Here is a 16,732-nt window from a genome sequence, read left to right on the forward strand (position 1 = left end):
GTGTCCCGGGGGTGTCCCGGGGGTGGGCGGTGGGTCCGGGCACCCAGATGAGGTGGATGAGCCTCCCCCTGGGGCCGGGTTTCCTCCCCCTGGTTTTTAGATCCGGGAGCTGAGCTGTGGGTGGTGTCAGATCGGCCAGGTCAGGACCCTCAGCCTGCTCTGGGGGGCACAGGGAGGCAACTCAGTCATCTGGGCTCTGCTCCTCAGCTCTTCAGTGGCTGGGGGGCTGCTTTCCAGTCCAGCTGTCAACTTCCAAAGGAAAGATTTAGACCTTTTTCTCCCTGGTTAGCTTGGAAACAAACTCTTCAGGAGGGGTTTTGTCCATTAGGAAGCTTTGCCCAATATTTGGGTTTGGTTTCTTTTTAATTACTTAATCCTCTTGCATAACAAAGCCTAGGCATCCACTTAATGTCTTTAAAAAGATGTGATGTTAGAAAAAGTGGAGGATTTTACAGAAGCAGCTTTTGGGTGACAAGCAGTGGGTAAGCTCAGCCTGAGAGCAGAAGAGGAACTACCTCAAGGCCAAGTAAAGGGTGCAGATCTCTGGAGGAGGAAGGCCACAGATAACTCTAACATCCATGCAGAGCAGAAGGGACTTTGACAGGCTCTGGAGTGAACTGTAGGGAGAATTCAGGAGATGAGTTTGGGGGTGCCTCTCAGGTTCTACTAATCATTGGTTCCTTACATACCACCTGCAGAGCACCCCCCCTCCGGCCATGCCTGGATGCTTTTGGGGCTTAGGCAGAGCTGCAGGTGGGGTGCTGTGCTTCTGCAGCAAGGTAAGAATCACTTTGTAGTTCCCTGGGAAGGTGCTGCCAGGATTGAGTGAAAGAAGCAGAGGAGCAGTAAAAGGCAGCTGTGCAGGCTGTTGTTAGTGATGCAGCTGACACTGCAAGTGCCTCTTTCCTGTGCTCCTGTAACCACCACCTCTGTTCCATCCTTCCACAGCACAGCCAGCATCTGGAACCTGGCCTCAAATGCAAAGATACTCCCTCAAACTTGTGAGTTTTGATCTGTTTGGGTAAGGAATAGTGCACGGCCAGGTCAGGACCCTCAGCCTGCTCTGGGGGGCACAGGGAGGCAACTCAGTCATCTGGGCTCTGCTCCTCAGCTCTTCAGTGGCTGCTGAGCTGCTTTCCAGTCCAGCTGTCAACTTCCAAAGGAAAGATTTAGACCTTTTTCTCCCTGGTTAGCTTGGAAACAAACTCTTCAGGAGGGGTTTTGTCCATTAGGAAGCTTTGCCCAATATTTGGGTTTGGTTTCTTTTTAATTACTTAATCCTCTTGCATAACAAAGCCTAGGCATCCACTTAATGTCTTTAAAAAGATGTGATGTTAGAAAAAGTGGAGGATTTTACAGAAGCAGCTTTTGGGTGACAAGCAGTGGGTAAGCTCAGCCTGAGAGCAGAAGAGGAACTACCTCAAGGCCAAGTAAAGGGTGCAGATCTCTGGAGGAGGAAGGCCACAGATAACTCTAACATCCATGCAGAGCAGAAGGGACTTTGACAGGCTCTGGAGTGAACTGTAGGGAGAATTCAGGAGATGAGTTTGGGGGTGCCTCTCAGGTTCTACTAATGATTGGTTCCTTACATACCACCTGCAGAGCACCCCCCCTCCGGCCATGCCTGGATGCTTTTGGGGCTTAGGCAGAGCTGCAGGTGGGGTGCTGTGCTTCTGCAGCAAGGTAAGAATCACTTTGTAGTTCCCTGGGAAGGTGCTGCCAGGATTGAGTGAAAGAAGCAGAGGAGCAGTAAAAGGCAGCTGTGCAGGCTGTTGTTAGTGATGCAGCTGACACTGCAAGTGCCTCTTTCCTGTGCTCCTGTAACCACCACCTCTGTTCCATCCTTCCACAGCACAGCCAGCATCTGGAACCTGGCCTCAAATGCAAAGATACTCCCTCAAACTTGTGAGTTTTGATCTGTTTGGGTAAGGAATAGTGCACAGTGTGCTGTGTCCAGGGCTGTAGGGCTAAGAGTGTCCAGGGAATTAAACACAGAATCATCATAGAATTCAGTGATCACAGAGGCCCCTCCTAGCTTAGGAAATGGATATAATTTCCTGAGGGTGTCATGCCTGGATTTCAGTAGCAGTTGGCTCTTCCACTAAAGGTGTGAAGGAAACAGGAGGATTATAAAAAAAGCAGAGCCCTTTCAGTGCACCAAGCTCAGTCATCTCCAGGCCTGAATTTGGTGGTGGATTTGGATTAATTTGTGTCAGACTTGCTGTGCTCCTGGATGGCCAGTGAGCACGTGCCCTGCTGAAGCCTGGGACACTGGAGGGGTGTGAGTTGGGTGGCTGTGCTGAGACAGGGTGATGAACCAGCACGGGGTGGCTTTAAGGCCTGAGCACACTTGGTGTCAAACAGTAACTACAGCTGGAGTCTGAGGCAGCTTCCTGGGCACCTGCCAGTCCTCTGGGAGCTCCAGAAATGGGCTCTTCCCAGTAGCAGCTGTTCTACAATGGAAATTCACTTGACTGCTTTCCAGTACCTCACAAACCAGAGCAGAAAGGCTGTTTTTCTGTCTGCTGTGGCTCTTGGGGGTCGCTCATCTCTGAAAGACCAGTGATCACTAATGGCTCTGGGGGGGACCTGGTGGTGCCCACACCTGTGGGCACTTGAAAAATCCTTGTCCCTTTTGTTAGTCCCTTAGCCAGCAGGTGGGAAACTGTCATCACTTCTGTGCACAACACTCCCAACTCCTTTGTTTTGCACCTTTGGCATCTTTTGGCATTTTGTTTGGCAGTTCTGGTGCCACAGCCCAGCCCCTGTAGTTGCAGGGGACTGTGGGGTATGATAGGGCACATGAGAGCATTTTGGCTCCTGGGTTTGATGGCTCAGATCAGCTTCCCAGGCAAGGTGCAGAATAAAATATCCTCTGGAACATGGTTGTGTGTGTTGTCTGGAGCCTGGTGATCTTCCAGCTATCTTGGCCAATTGGGTGGGGCCTTTGGTATCAAACCAGTCAGGGTGTAAAGCTGCTGCCTCCTCCCATGCACAACAGCATCTGTCCCCAGTTGCTCTGCAGTGTGCAGAGCATCCATCCTGGCTGGAAACCATGGGCACTTAGGTCACTTGGTAACAGCAGCAGTGAAAAGGTACTTGCTGGTTTAAAAAGATGGATTGTGAGTTGTCAGCACCTCCCCCAGGATGACTTGAATGTCACAAATACAGACTGACTTGTCTCTGACAGAATAACAGGCTACAGCTTTTGGCTGGGACTTGCCTGTTTGCAGAAATGTCCTCACCTGTGCTGTGGACAAGGAGGTTCCCTCTGGCTCTTTCTAAAACAACAGTTTGGGATTAGGGCTCACTCCAGGTGGCCAGATGGTCTGCACTGTCCACCTGCTTTTAACCACAGGCAGTTGGGAGTGGTAGTGCCTGTAATGTCCAGTGTGAGACCCACTCCCTGGTTCTTTGCGCTCAGAAGTTCTGTGGTTGGTGGGCACAGCAGCAAAGTGTGAACCAAGAGACCTCAGCTCTGTTGCTGATCTGGCATTTTGTTGGTTTTTTTTTGTTTTTTTTTCTATAAAATGAGTAGTGAAGGTGCTGTAGCAATCTTGCCCAAGTTTCCCTTTCCAGCAGGGTGTGTGTGGCTGAAGTAACACTCCTTCCTGTTCCCTCCAGGATGTCAAAGATGGCAGGATCTACAATGAGCAGAACTTCTTCCAGCGAGCTGCAAAGGCAGGCACAGGTTGGTGCTTCCTGGGAAGGACAAGGACTAGGTTGCTTGTTGGGAAACTGGCATCCCTCTCCTATCAGTTGCGTGGGTCTCTTGGAAGGGCAGGCAAGAATTAATTCACTGCTTAGTGCCCGAGAGCTGAGAAGCTCGGTCTGCTCTCCCAGGAGCCTCTGTGCACCTAAGGACACTGCAGTATTGGCATTTTGAAGCTTTTGTCTATACCCGTGCTTTGTCTTGACCTCCCTGGTAGCTGTTCAGTCTGTCCTACCTTGTCCCCCTCTCCTGTGCCCCTTCCTTGGGTGTTTCTGCCAGCTGCTGTCTGGTATTTACCCCATGGACCCAAAAACCTGAGCAAGAGCAAAGCTGACCAGGAATTTGGGCAGGTATTTGAGAAGGGGTGATGAAGGAGTTAGTGTCAAACCTGCACTTCTGGAAGGACCATAAAAATCTTGCTTCTCCATCCTCCTCTCTCTCTCTCTCTCCCCCCCTCCTCTTGTTTCACCTACCCCTGTAGCAGCCCCAGCCCCTGGTGTTCCCAGCAGCCTTTCTGTCTTGCTCTGCACTGCTGTGTGGGGGATGTGCCAATGCACTGGGCTGGTGTTGCTGGCACAGAAACAGTGTGAGGCTTCCAGCCTTTGGAGAAAAGGTGTCTCTGACTGAGCTCCTTTGTTCTGGAGCTCCTGCTGCACTGTCCTGTCTCTCCCCTTCTAGTGGAGAAGTGGAAGAAGTGGCACTCTGTGCCGTTGCTGGGGATCCCCAAGTGCCTTGGCTTTGGACTGCATGCAGAGAGCTACAGGTGAGGTGACTTCACGAAGGGCACAGCTGAACTCTTTTGTCCACAGCTGCCATCCCCATGGGCTTTCCCTCTTCTCTCCGTGCTGCTGTTCCTTTTCTCACTGTCCCCTGAGCTCCTCACCTCATGCACTGCTTCACATGGATTAATACATGGTTTGCCTCACATTATCTGTTCCTTGTGTTGCTGATGAAGTCTCTGCCTTGGCTGCTTCTGCCAGGGGACACCTTATTCCTGCCTTTCATCTTAACATGAAGGGGAGACTCAGATTCTGTGTCTGCAATACGAGATCAGCATCTCCTTTTCAAGGAGTTTTCTGTTGTCAAAAGTTGAGGAAATGTTTGCCTAGGTCCATTTGAATTTGAAAGGGAGTGTAATCCAGGTGGATTCCTTGATGAGTGTCTGTTGCAGGGTTTCCAAACCAGGCAGGTACTGCTAAGTACTTTCTGCTTTGTCTCTTGTAGGTTTTTGGTGTTCTCTGACTTAGGAAGAACTCTTCAGTCAGTGCTGAATGATGGTTTAGACCTGCTGAAGGAGAAGGCAGCTTTTCAGATTGCAGTCCGACTGGTATGTAGGGAACTGACACTTCCTAAGAGACTTCAGAAAAGACCTGTGACTTCTGGTGTTTTAAAGCTGATCCAGGGGGTTGGCTGGGGTCTCTAAGTAGCATCCGTTGAGTCTTTTGTAAACTTGAGCTGCATCTTTTGAACACTATGTCACCTTGAAGGAAGTTGGAGTGAGGAGAACGGGATAGATCTGATTCTTGAAAATCAGAGGCTGTGAGAGGTGGTGCTTTTTTGTGCTGAGGGGACCTTGGTGACAGTCAGGGTGCTGAAGGAGGCTGTGTGGTTCTGATCCTACTGCCTCTTCTGTTTACTCCTAGCTAGACTGCCTGGAGTACATTCATGAGAACGAGTATGTGCATGGGGACATCACAGCTGAGAACATCTATTTGAACCCAGCAGACCTCACACAGGTGGGAGCAGGAGCAGTGCTGAGAGGGCTGCCCTGTGAAATGGGGCAGTGACAGGCAGGTCCCTGCTGCTGGCAGGGGAGCAGCCTGGTCTGTGCAGGACTCTGCTTCACACCTGGAATCTGCTGGAAGGAGCAGTGCCTTTCCCTGGAGGGGAGTTCCAGGCTGCTGCTTGGAGGGGGCAGAGCAGAGGGTCAGCCTGGGGGCTGGAGCAGTGTCACTCAGGTGTGTTTGGTGTCTCCAGGTGACCCTGGCTGATTACTGCTTCGCGTTCAGGTACTGCCCGGGAGGGAAGCACGTGCCCCTGCGTGAGGGCAGCAGGACCCCTCATGAGGGCACCACAGAGTTCATCAGCCTGGACAGCCACAACGGGGCAGGTGAGTCACACAAGCTGTTAACTGCAGCAGTGCTCTCTGCTGCCATTCCTGTTGCTGCTGCCTCCCAGGCACCTCGTGCACCAGGAACCAAGCTCCTATTTGGGCTGTTTCCTCCTGCCTGTCTCTGGGCTGCTGCGTTGGGACTTGCCAGCAAGAGGTGCAGGGATGTTCGTTCTCCATCTGGGGCCTTGGCAACTGCAGGAGTGTGAGGATTAGAAAACAGGGCTGTGTCCTGCTGGCTTAGCAGGGATCTGTTTCAAGCCAGACTGGATCCCTGCCCAAAACAGATTTGCAGCAGGCTCTGCTCTGACCTTGAAGCAATGAGAGCTGGAAAGGCATTTAAATTATCCACTTCCTCCTGGTTGGAATGTGACTGTTCTCTCCCAGTGTTCAAACTGGGCAGATCTTCCTCTGGAGGCTGGGAGGTGATTCCTCAACTGTGTGAACAAGCAGAAGTGTTGGTGTCCCAGGGTACATCTTCATGAAGCTCTTGCATTTCTTCAGCTCTTTGCCTCTCATGACTCTCTCAGACTTGTGCCCCGGTGAGGCTGCCTGTTTGACAGAAGGGGCACCTCAAATAGAGGCTTCCAAGGTTGTGCAGTGAGTGCTAGAATCCTTAGTTGCCTTTGGAGGAGGAGGGCTGCTGGCCTGGGCCTCTTCTGGGATGGTTCCCAAAGTTTTTCACGTGTGCATCTCTCTTTATCCCCATCAGGCCCATCTCGCCGGAGTGACTTGGAATCTCTGGGCTACTGCCTTCTGAAATGGCTCAGTGGGTCGTTGCCTTGGTCTGCTGAACTGGACAAAATAGAAACTGTGGTGGAGAAGAAGGAAAAGTAGGAGAAATCATCTACTCTTGGGCAAAACTCAGCAGAAGGCAGTGAGGGAGGTTTGGTGGCTGAAGACAAATCAGTCGTGGGGCACTGTTGGGATGTGGAGGCTGGGCCTGGCCAGGGGTGTTTGGTGCACCCTGATTTCTGGTCCATTCAGAATGTGGCCATCTGGGTTTTGTACATTTTGTCCCTGTTGCCAAGGTCAGGCTGTTGAGGTGCCTGCTCCTGTGCTCCTCACCTGACAGCACCTCCCACTGATCGTTCCAGGTACAAAGGGGATGTGATCTGCCTTCTCCGACTGTGCTTCCGGCAGAAACCCATCCCAGGTACAGCCCTGCTCCCCCTGGCAGTGGGACTGGGGGAATGGGGATTGACTGGACCTGAAGGCAGAACCTGGTCTGCTCTGGGGTGCTTGTCCAGGATGGCTTCCACTGGTGATGGTGACCAAGCATCCCATGGACCAGTTGACAGGCTCCTCCTGTGAGCAAACCCCTTGCTTTCCTTACAGCAAACCAAGAGGGGCTGCTGCCCACGCTCTGTATCCCTGAGCCCTGATTGTTCTGGTGGCTTTAGAAATGCAGTATTGGAGGCTAGAGATCATTTCCCCCTCTTGTCTCTGAGCTTCCTGCTGGTCTTTGGTTTTGTTGCCCCTCTGCAGCTGGCCAAGGCAGGTGGGTGATGTGTCTCCAGACCGTGTGGCAGCTGCCCTGCTGCTCCAGGCAGCGATGTCCTTGCTTTGCAGATGCCCTGCAGAGGTACCTGCAGCATGTGATGGCTCTGGGGTATGAGGATAAGCCCGACTATGAGGCCCTGCGGCAGCTCTTCAAGCAGCCACTGGAGAAGATGAGAGCTTCAGCCTATGACCCTGTGGATATCAAAATGGTACCCTAGGTCAGTGCCAGCAGCTGGGAAGGTGCAGACCCCCTGCCCTGCTGTGAGCACCTGAGCAGGGCAGAGCTGCTGCCCCAGAAGGCCAATGACATCCTGGCTTGTATCAGGAATGGTGTGGCCAGCAGGAGCAGGGATGTGATTCCCCCCCTGTGCTCAGCACTGGGGAGGCCTCACCTCAAGTTCTGTGTCCAGTTCTGGGCCCCTCACTGCAAGAAGGATCTTGAGGTGCTGGAGCAGGTCCAGAGGAGACAACGAGGCTGGTGAAAGGACTGGAGGAAAAGTCTGATGAGAGGCTGAGGGAGCTGGGGTTAGTCTGGAGGAGTCTCAGGGGGGACCTTCTCACTCTCTTCAACTCCCTGAAGGGAGGCTGTGCTCAGGGGGGTCTGGGCTTTTCTTCCGGGCCACCAGCAACAAGACAAGAGGACCTGGCCTGAAGTTGCACTAGAGGAGGTTTAGATAGGATATTAGGTAGCACTTCCTCATGGAAAGGGTGATTAGACATGGGAATGGACTGCCCAGGGAAGTGGTGGAGGCACCAACCCTGGAGGTGTTCAAGGAAAGGCTGGAGGTGGCACTTAGTGCCATGGCTGATGTAGTGTCAGGTCATGGGCTGGACTTTATGATCTTAAGGGTCTTTTCCAGCCTTGGTGATTCTGTGATTCTCTGACAGGGCAGCCTGGGCTGCCAAGTCTCACTCCTGAGAGCCAGGGGGTCCTGGCTGTGCAGGGGGTCCCAGCCCTTCAGAGGTCAGTTCCCTCTCAGAGGTCAGTGCCACACAAAGCCAGGCTCAGGCTGTCCTGCAGCTTGTGTTTCCTCAGTTTTTTTCTGGAAACACTTGTCCTTGGAAGAATACAGGGGTTTATAAATCTGGTCCTTTTTAATTTACTATTTTCTAAAGAAGGCTCTGGGCTGGATCTTTTGCTTTTCTTTTTCAGAAAGCCCTTCTAGCTCCGGCTGAATTGCCTCAGGCCTGTGGCTGTAACTGGTGGCTCTCTAAGGCCCAGCTGCTGTTTTATTCAGGAGGCACTTCCGAGATTGAGGCTTAATCCAGAGACAAATTTGGTTTCAGTCCAGATCGACCAAGGCCAGTGCATGAAGGAGCAAGCCCCAAGAACACAGAACTAGCTCCTCATCACCTCATTTACTCTTCTTAGGAAGAGGCTGAACTGATTAATGCTCCTATTTTGTGTCTTTCAGATCAAGAAAACTTGCACAGGAAAAGAATCCCAAGCTTTCTGCAGCACGAGGCCCTCCCAGAAGATATTTTACCTATTTTAAAGCTGAGAGAGGTTTTTATAAATTATTTCTTCCAATTTTAATGTGACCCAAGTTTGAGCTGGTGCTTCAGCAAGTTAATGTGAAGACACTCCTGCCTGGCAAAGCTTTGTAAGCAGCAGCTGGAGAAGTGCAATGTAGCCACTGGGAGAAGGGTGAAGACTGGAACAGAAAAATGAAATCAGGGACTTTTTATTTTTTTAATCTACAGTGGCAGTGGATAGTTTTGTAATAAACTTTGTGGACAAGCACCTGAGGCTGCTCTGTTGGTTCAAGGCCTTTTTGTAGCATCTCTGCTGCTGCTGTAGGGCTGGTGAGTGGCTTGAGCCCTGTGCTGCTCCTGGCATGAAAGGGCCTGCAGCCAGACCCAGGCAGCTGCAGCTTCCTGGGGATAACTGGGATCAGAGCTGGGCTCTGACTTCATCCCCAAACATCCCATCAGTTCTCCAAGCCCCAGGTGAGGGTAGGATACCAGTTATTGAAGTAAGACAGGGAGCCATCTGTATTATAAAAAAGTTTTTATAAAAAAAAAAGTCACTACACTGTGTGTATCTGAACTGTTGCCATCTGCCACAGTAACTTGGAGAGAAAGGAAGAGTCATGGAGTCCAGTTCCAGTGTTAAATGCAGTGATGTCTCCTGGAAGTCTTGTACCTTGGTATTTCAATGCTCAGTCACCTGGGGCTGGTTTCCCCACCGTTCACAGGCTGAAGGAGCTTTAACCCAGGCTTGGAAGGCTGAGGTCAGGGAGGTGGTTTCTTCAGATTGTCACCAAAGCAGCACAGGTTTCCTTTTTTATAAGAAAAGCATTTGCTGCCCTAACAGAGCAGGAGACAAGGCTGAAATGAGGCTTTCAGTACCACAGACTGCCTGGGTCTAGTGTTCAAGTGACTTGTGCTTTACTCAAGGACACATTAATGGAAATAGCAAGGAAGAGAGACTGTGTGAGACAGGGAGTGACACGGAGCCAGTGGCTGGAGGTGGCAGTTCAGCCACCCCGTTCAGCAGAGTCAACAGTTCACAGAGATCACATCACTGTAGGACAGGCAGGGGAGCATTAAGGCACAGAAGGGTTTGTCAGGCAAGGGAGACTTGGCAGCTAGAGCCTGAGGCAAGTGGGGTTTAAAACCATCTGAGAGGTAGGTAAAAAAAGAAGCTCAGACCTGCAGTGAGCCTTCATTTACCTCTTCCTTGTATCCATAAAAACCTTGTGTCAGTGCAGCAATTGGTATTTACATGAAGAGGGAAGCACCAGCTGAGTGAGACAGTGCCTGGCCAGAGGGAAAAGGCAGCACCACCTCAACAAGGTCTTTCAAGTGGACGGATTCAAGCATAGTGTTACATCCAGTAACTTGAGAACAAAAGTCAATTCCTTCCTTTTACAGTGCCAGGCCTCACAGCAAAGCAAGGGACGTGACAAGTTCCTTTCTATCACCAAGGACGAGCTGGTGAGATAGGAGGAAAATGAGATAAAAAGTTTCACATAGACTTTGCAGAGCATCAGACAATAGGGAGCAGTTTAAAAAGGCAGCTAAGAAGGAAGGTAATGGCCCAGAAATGAGCTACAGAATTACAAGACAGGCACAGGCCAAGTTGAGGGGAAGGGCTCATTTTGGAGGTATCCAAAATCATTCACTATCATCCCTGTACGACTACAGCAGGGACTGTTTCCAGGAACCCTAGGAAAGTAAAGAGCAGGAAGAAATCAGAGGCTTAAGAAGCCCAAGTTCACCCTTTCTCCACTGTGTTCTGCCACATTTTTCCTCTTGACTTGCCTCCTGTCACACCTGCCCTCCCCAGGCCTGGCACAGCCTGACTGTAAACACCAGTCCAGGCAGGGAGGGGGGCACAGCCCCGCGGGGCCGCGGGACGGTGCTGAGGTAGGTTTGAGGGGTACTCCAAGGCTGCCTTCCACAGAAGATGTAGGGCTGGCACTGTTGACAGAAGAGTAGCCTGAGCTCCTTTCCAGTTTAGGATTCCTTGGGGGCAGACAGGCTGAAGGGCTGTGGGTGTTGTCTAACACCGTGGGCTCCTGCCCAGCCCACTCTGCAGCCAGGTTGTCCTCATCGCTGGAGTCCTGACAGCAGTGGTCAGCAGGGTCCATATAGACCACTGTCACATCCAAGATCCCACTGGGACCAGTCACTGTGGAGTGAGGAAAGGAAAAGGTTAGTTTTGATTCAGGCAACACCAAACAGAAAAAAAAAGCAAGAGCATAAACCTTCCATCTGCTTTACACCCCGTAGGGAGGGGAGAGCACTAAGTTCCCTCTCAGTTGAAATAAGTTACTTTTTGCCCCCCTAGACTGTTTGGATAAGCACCAAGAGCTGTTCAGAACATGAACAGCCAGGCCCAGAGTCAGCAAAACTAAGTGTTTCTAACACGGGGCCATTCATCACATTTGGTCCACTCTCTGGTGGCTGAAAACAACCACACTGCAAAACACTAAGCAGCTACAAACCCTTCATGTTCTGAAGCAAGAGAGAGAAACAGAACAGGCAGATACCTGTAAATAGTTTAACAATTATAACCACGGGGGAAAGGGGAGAGGTTTTTCCAGTTGGTCTTCAGCTGAAAGCTCAGGCTTCTGTTGCCTGAGAAACAGGTTTAAGCAAAGTTGAAAAGAGAGTTTAAATTCTCTCATCTGCTTTTTATAAGGAGAATAAAACCCTCACCATCTCCGTCTCTCTCGCCTTCACTTTCCTGATCACCTTCATAACCTGAGCAGGAAGCTAAACTCCAGTCTAGGAAGTTGTCTAGAAGACTTTCCTCCTGGTTGGATAGCTCTGCTGTGGGTGTAGTCACAAAGCTGCCCCTGTCATCCTGAATGCTGTCTTCCCTCCTCCTGTAGAGAGAAAATCCAGAACTTGCACCTTAAAAGCCAAGTCTGTTTCTGCAGCTCCCAATAGGTGTGGAAATGAGGATGATTACAGAAAAATGGATATTTAAGAACAGACCCTCAGTTACCAGAGCCACAAAGTTGATTAAGGGAGTGGAACATCTCCCTGCTGAGGAAAGGCTGAGGGAGCTGGGTCTGTTGGGCTTGGAGAAGAGGAGACTGAGGGGCCACCTCATCCATGGGCACAAATACGTAAAGGGGGAGTGTCAGGGAGATGGAATTCAGCTTTTTTCCGTGATGACCAGTGACAGGACAAGGGGCAATGGGTGCAAACTGGAGCACAGGAGGTTCCATGTGAATATCAGGAAGAATTTCTTTGCTGTGAGAGTGACAGAGCCCTGGGCCAGGCTGCCCAGAGAGGCTGTGGAGTCTCCTTCTCTGGAGACATTCCAACCCCCCTGGCCACGTTCCTGTGTGATGTGCTCTGGGTGCCCCTGCTCTGGCAGGGGGGTTGGGCTGGGGGAGCTTTCCATGTCCCTTCCAACCCCCAGGATTCTATGATTCTACCAGAAGACAGGCTCCTGCTAACCCTCTGACACATTTACAGCAAGGAGTTATACTGGCCTTTTAGTTCTCTTTCCAGAGGGAGAGCTAAGGAAAGTCTGAATTTCCACCACGTTTGTGTGCAAGGGACTGGGTTCTGGGTCCTCCTGTTTCACACCCAACAATGAGCAGAGCTGGCTGTAACTCATCATCTAAAAAAGAGAAAGCCAGAAGGGATTAAGCCACCTGATTCCCCCTGCCAAGAGACTCTTTCTATTCATTTTCTAGGAGAAACCTAGAGAACCTCCCTGTCCCAGTTCTTCCCACATGTACTCAACCAGAGCAGGTTTAAAGCCACCACTTTGTTTAGATCCACTCCACAAGCCCAAAGTTGGAACCCACTTCCCATTCCCTGGAGTTTATCCCATCCTGCCACACAGCAGCCTTGCTGTGGTGTCTGACAGCAGCAGATGGAGACAAGGAGCTCACCCACCTTTTCTTTGCCTATTTCCTCATAACGCTCGTCTTCAAATCGTTGTTTCACTGCAGTTAAGGACACCTGCCTATAATCCTTTGGGACATCATCATGGAAACTGGAAAGAGATTAAAGTCCAAATCTTAGAATGAATTATAAGAAAGAGGGTTAAAAAAACCCTGCCAATTTCAGTACTTTCCCCTCTGTCCATCTCAGCTCTGTGCTAAGGAAGGTGGTGTTTGGCAAAGCCAGGACACTTGATTTTCAAGCACAGGAGCATCTCATTCCTGTTCTGTTCACTGAGGGGAACAAGATATTTGCCTTGTACTCTCTACAGAGGTGAGGCTGCTTTGGCTACTGAAGTCCTGAAGTTCACCAGTCTTCTGAAAGCAGTGATGCTTGACAAGCTGAAACCTGTCAGCCTTGAGGAACATCATGTTTTCTGTAACTCAGGGCACCACCAGCTGGGAGAAACAGAACCAGTGTCCCTGAAACTGGTCCCTCAGGCTCAGTGGCTGGTGGGGGGGTGGAACAAGGCAGTTGCCCAAAGCCAGCTCCTTCACTGGGAAGGGCTGACTGAAAAGATGCAGCTTCTCTGCAAAAGCTGGAATCTAAGTACTTCTGTGCCCTCCCAGAAGAATTCCAGAACTATTACCACTTCTGGTGGAGGCTCAGCACACAGGGCAACAGGTCTTCAAAGGAGAAACCAGTACATTCAGACAGCTGGCTGGTCCAGGGGTGTGCTGGAGAAGAGAACATAAGTTACCATTTCATGAAGCTTGGCTGTTCTTTAATCAGACAGGCTTGTTTTATTCAATGGGATTAAGATAATGATCTTTGCAAGCTTGTACACAGTCCATTCAAGTTCACAATTGGCTTCAAGGTTTACCTGCCAAGCTGAAGTTACACACAAGCACAGAAATCTTGAATCTCATTTAAACAGATCTTGCAGAGTTTGATGCTAACACTCCTGTTCATCACAGGTGTTAAGAGCTAAAATAGATTGAACTCAACTCTTCATTCCCAGAATGATCCCAGAATGGTCAGGGTTGGGAGGGATCTCCAAAGGTCCTCAAGTCCAACCCCCCTGCCAGAGCAGGACCAAGTCTAGGGCAGATCCCTCAGAAAGGCATCCATACAGGTCTGGAAAGTGTCCAGAGAAGGAGACTCCACCACCTCTCTGAGGAGCCTGTTCCAGTGCTCTGTCACCCTTACTCTGCAGCCTTGTACCTGCCCCTCTCCACTCCCCCAGCCAAGTGACTGGGACATCTTGTCTAAATACAAAGTAACACCCACAAAACACCTCCCTAAAAAAGACCAGGCAGACTGACAGACCACACTGCAGCTCCTCTTGAGATTCCTTACCTTGCCTGTGCAGTACCCTTGCCAGCAGCAGTGCTGCAGCAGCCAGCTGAGCTGGGGAGTACACACAGAGGCTGGTGTTTAAGAGGGACAGTTCACAGATGAAGCTATAAAGGTGAAGGGTCCTTCTCTCCAGCAAGACCACATTTGACAGCACTTCTTTGTAGTCCACAATGGTAGGTATCTAATGCAGAAAGGAGAACAGAGGTTGGGAATACAAAGCAAGCACCAAGTATTATTTTTACCAGAGAGGGCAGTGACAGGACAAGGGGTGATGGTTTTAAACTGAAAGAGGGGACATTTAGGTTAGACATTAAGAAAAAATTCTTCCCCATGAGGGCAGGAAGGCACTGGCACAGGTTGCCCAGGGAGGTTGTTGCTGCCCCCTCCCTGGAGGTGTCCAAGGGCAGGTTGGATGAAGCTTGGGCAGCCTGGGCTGTGTGAGGTGTCCTTGCTCAGAGCAGGAGGGTTGGAGCCTGGGGATCTTCAGGTCCCTTCCAACCTTAACTATTCATTTCTATTTCTATTCACAGCTGTTTCCAGATGCTCTTTTCATTTCAGCAGAGTTTGGGGGATATTTTTTTTTTTAACTACTACACTGACATTGAAACATCCTCCATTGAAAAAATAAATGGCCTCCTAAAACTTAAGTTTTCATCTCCAGAGAAAAGCAGGGGGTTTGTACCTCCATGTTCTGAAACATGTGGGTCTTCCCTAGCTGAGAACACTCACACAAACCCCCAACATCTCAGGCAAGAAGTGCTGATTACAACAGCCTGACTTCAGTAGCAGCCCAAGGGGTGAGATACTCCATCCACTTTCCCAACTCACCCTTATCTTTCCTTCTAGGGCAGAAATGATCTCACCCATCATTCTGACCAAATCTTCATATTTGTAGGTGTTGTCTGTTAGCCACACAGCTTCCCTTATGGTCAAGATCTCCTTGCTGATGAAACTGCAGGATTAAGGAATATTAAGTTAGTTCCAGAAGAGAGGGAATTTGTGCAGCTGTGCACCAATGCTTTTGTGAGTGCACCCATGGTCACCAAAGAGTTAAACAACTTTATAAGGTACTTTCCCAGGTGAAGACCAGGAAAGAAAGAATTTATTCATTTATTTCACCTTTAAGCTGAAACCACCAACTGGAATATACTCAATTCCTCATTTATGAAACCTCTCCTAAGTTCAGATGAGAGATACTAAGGAAACACAGAAGAGGAACTTTCCAGCACGTGATGTGGCTCATCTGAGGATCACAGACTAAAGCAGGTAACAATTCTGCTGCACCTCATGCTCACGAGGTGTGAAAGATTTCAGTTACTGGGGGAGTGTTTGCAGACCAATCACCCACCAGGGAGTGGTTTTTTCCTATTTATAAGCATGTTCAAAGAGCTACATTTGGTGTCTCATTTGCAGAGGTTGTGGGTGTTGCTTGAACTGCGTTCAGAGGGAAGCCAAAGATGATTCTGAGTATCATTATTAGAAAAGGAGGGGGGAAAAAAACCCCTTGAGCAGCAGAAATGAATTGGAATGGTCAGAATAAGCAGCCCTGCTGCCCCCCAGGAGCCCTACCGGGTGCAGATGACCATGCAGGCAATTCCCAAGAGCTGGAGCCGAGCCCGGGGCACCGGCCGCAGCTTCAGGTACCGATCCACACACCCCACTGTCATGTGAAGGCACAGGCTGGAGAAGTCTTTCATGGTAGCCACTTCTACCAGCCAGTCAATCAGGATGTACCTAGACAGGAAAGAGAGAGACAATTTGCAGTGAAAACCCACCCACGCTGTGCTGAACACCCTCCCTGCTCTAGTTATCGAGTCCTTTCTCCATCTGAAAGTTCCAAGCCAAGAAATTTACCAAAAGCTCATCTATTTCCAACCCCCTGCATGGGCAGGGACACCTCCCACCAGCCCAGGCTGCTCCAAGCCCCATCCAACCTGCCCTTCAACACTGCCAGGGATGGGGCAGCCACAGCTTCCCTGGGCAACCTGGGTGTCTCACCACCCTCACCAGGTTGCTCAGAGACCCATTCACCCTGGATTGAAGTTGCCTGCAAAATGGAACTAGAAACTATCCTCTAATGGGCACTTGCAGAAGGAAAGGGCAGGTCCCTTCAGTTAGGAGGCTAAAGGCCATCTAGGATAACTAGACAGATACCGTGGCTCAAACAACTCAAACAGTGTCTCTAGTTCTTGAAGAACTTTCTAGTCTTGAGAGATGCAAGAACTTGAGAGTCCAGAGAAAACCTCACACACCTCATTTCAGTTCTGCACTGGGGCTTGAAATAAGGGCTCTGATATGTCTCCTTTCCAGTGTTTCCCTGAATGTACACAATGCATCACAGAGGAGCCCAGCAAAAGATGCCCTCTTCCAACAGACCTCATTCTAGATTGGTTTCCTTCTAGAAAGGAAATGTAGAGGGAAATGGGCAATGGTTTCTGCTGTGAGGCCTGACTCCTGGATCTGAGTTTTTACCTCATTGTTTCATTCATTCCTTTCTGCACAGTGAAGATACTTTTCTTGCTGATAGGAAGGGAAGCTTGAAAGATTTGAGACACCATTTCACTGGAAGATTTTGCTTCTAATCCTAGTTGGTTTCCACTCCCACAAGCTTTGGCTAGTGCTATCTGCAGGGAGAGAACACAGAAGAAAACTGTTTTGGTTTTTTACCCAAACAAAACTAAGGCAGCAGAGGG

The 16,732-nt window shown here is 50.1% G+C and overlaps 2 protein-coding genes across 2 annotated transcripts in view; one reads left to right on the forward strand and one right to left on the reverse strand.

The window, feature by feature from the left end:
- The window catches only part of VRK3 (vaccinia related kinase 3), a 24,945-nt gene extending 17,402 nt beyond the window's left edge, over window positions 1–7,543 (forward strand). Inside the window, exons 2-10 of the mRNA XM_010005054.1 lie at window positions 1,853–1,905; window positions 3,625–3,691; window positions 4,391–4,475; window positions 4,937–5,039; window positions 5,356–5,448; window positions 5,690–5,822; window positions 6,535–6,655; window positions 6,920–6,978; window positions 7,395–7,543. Of these exons, the coding sequence (XP_010003356.1) occupies window positions 1,853–1,905; window positions 3,625–3,691; window positions 4,391–4,475; window positions 4,937–5,039; window positions 5,356–5,448; window positions 5,690–5,822; window positions 6,535–6,655; window positions 6,920–6,978; window positions 7,395–7,543 (863 nt within the window). The remainder of the gene's footprint in view (window positions 1–1,852; window positions 1,906–3,624; window positions 3,692–4,390; window positions 4,476–4,936; window positions 5,040–5,355; window positions 5,449–5,689; window positions 5,823–6,534; window positions 6,656–6,919; window positions 6,979–7,394) is intronic.
- A 2,979-nt stretch (window positions 7,544–10,522) lies between these two features.
- Window positions 10,523–16,732, reverse strand: part of CCNF (cyclin F) — a 74,843-nt gene continuing 68,633 nt past the window's right edge. Inside the window, exons 13-21 of the mRNA XM_010005055.1 lie at window positions 16,512–16,663; window positions 15,609–15,773; window positions 14,868–14,991; window positions 14,040–14,220; window positions 13,330–13,417; window positions 12,693–12,792; window positions 12,281–12,411; window positions 11,493–11,662; window positions 10,523–10,962 (exon numbers count right to left, since the gene is read on the reverse strand). Coding sequence (XP_010003357.1) covers window positions 10,523–10,962; window positions 11,493–11,662; window positions 12,281–12,411; window positions 12,693–12,792; window positions 13,330–13,417; window positions 14,040–14,220; window positions 14,868–14,991; window positions 15,609–15,773; window positions 16,512–16,663 — 1,551 coding nt within the window. The remainder of the gene's footprint in view (window positions 10,963–11,492; window positions 11,663–12,280; window positions 12,412–12,692; window positions 12,793–13,329; window positions 13,418–14,039; window positions 14,221–14,867; window positions 14,992–15,608; window positions 15,774–16,511; window positions 16,664–16,732) is intronic.

This window comes from Chaetura pelagica, unplaced genomic scaffold (genome assembly GCF_000747805.2).
Source record: "Chaetura pelagica isolate M959 unplaced genomic scaffold, ChaPel_1.0 scaffold309, whole genome shotgun sequence".
NCBI classification, from domain to species: Eukaryota; Metazoa; Chordata; class Aves; order Apodiformes; family Apodidae; genus Chaetura; species Chaetura pelagica.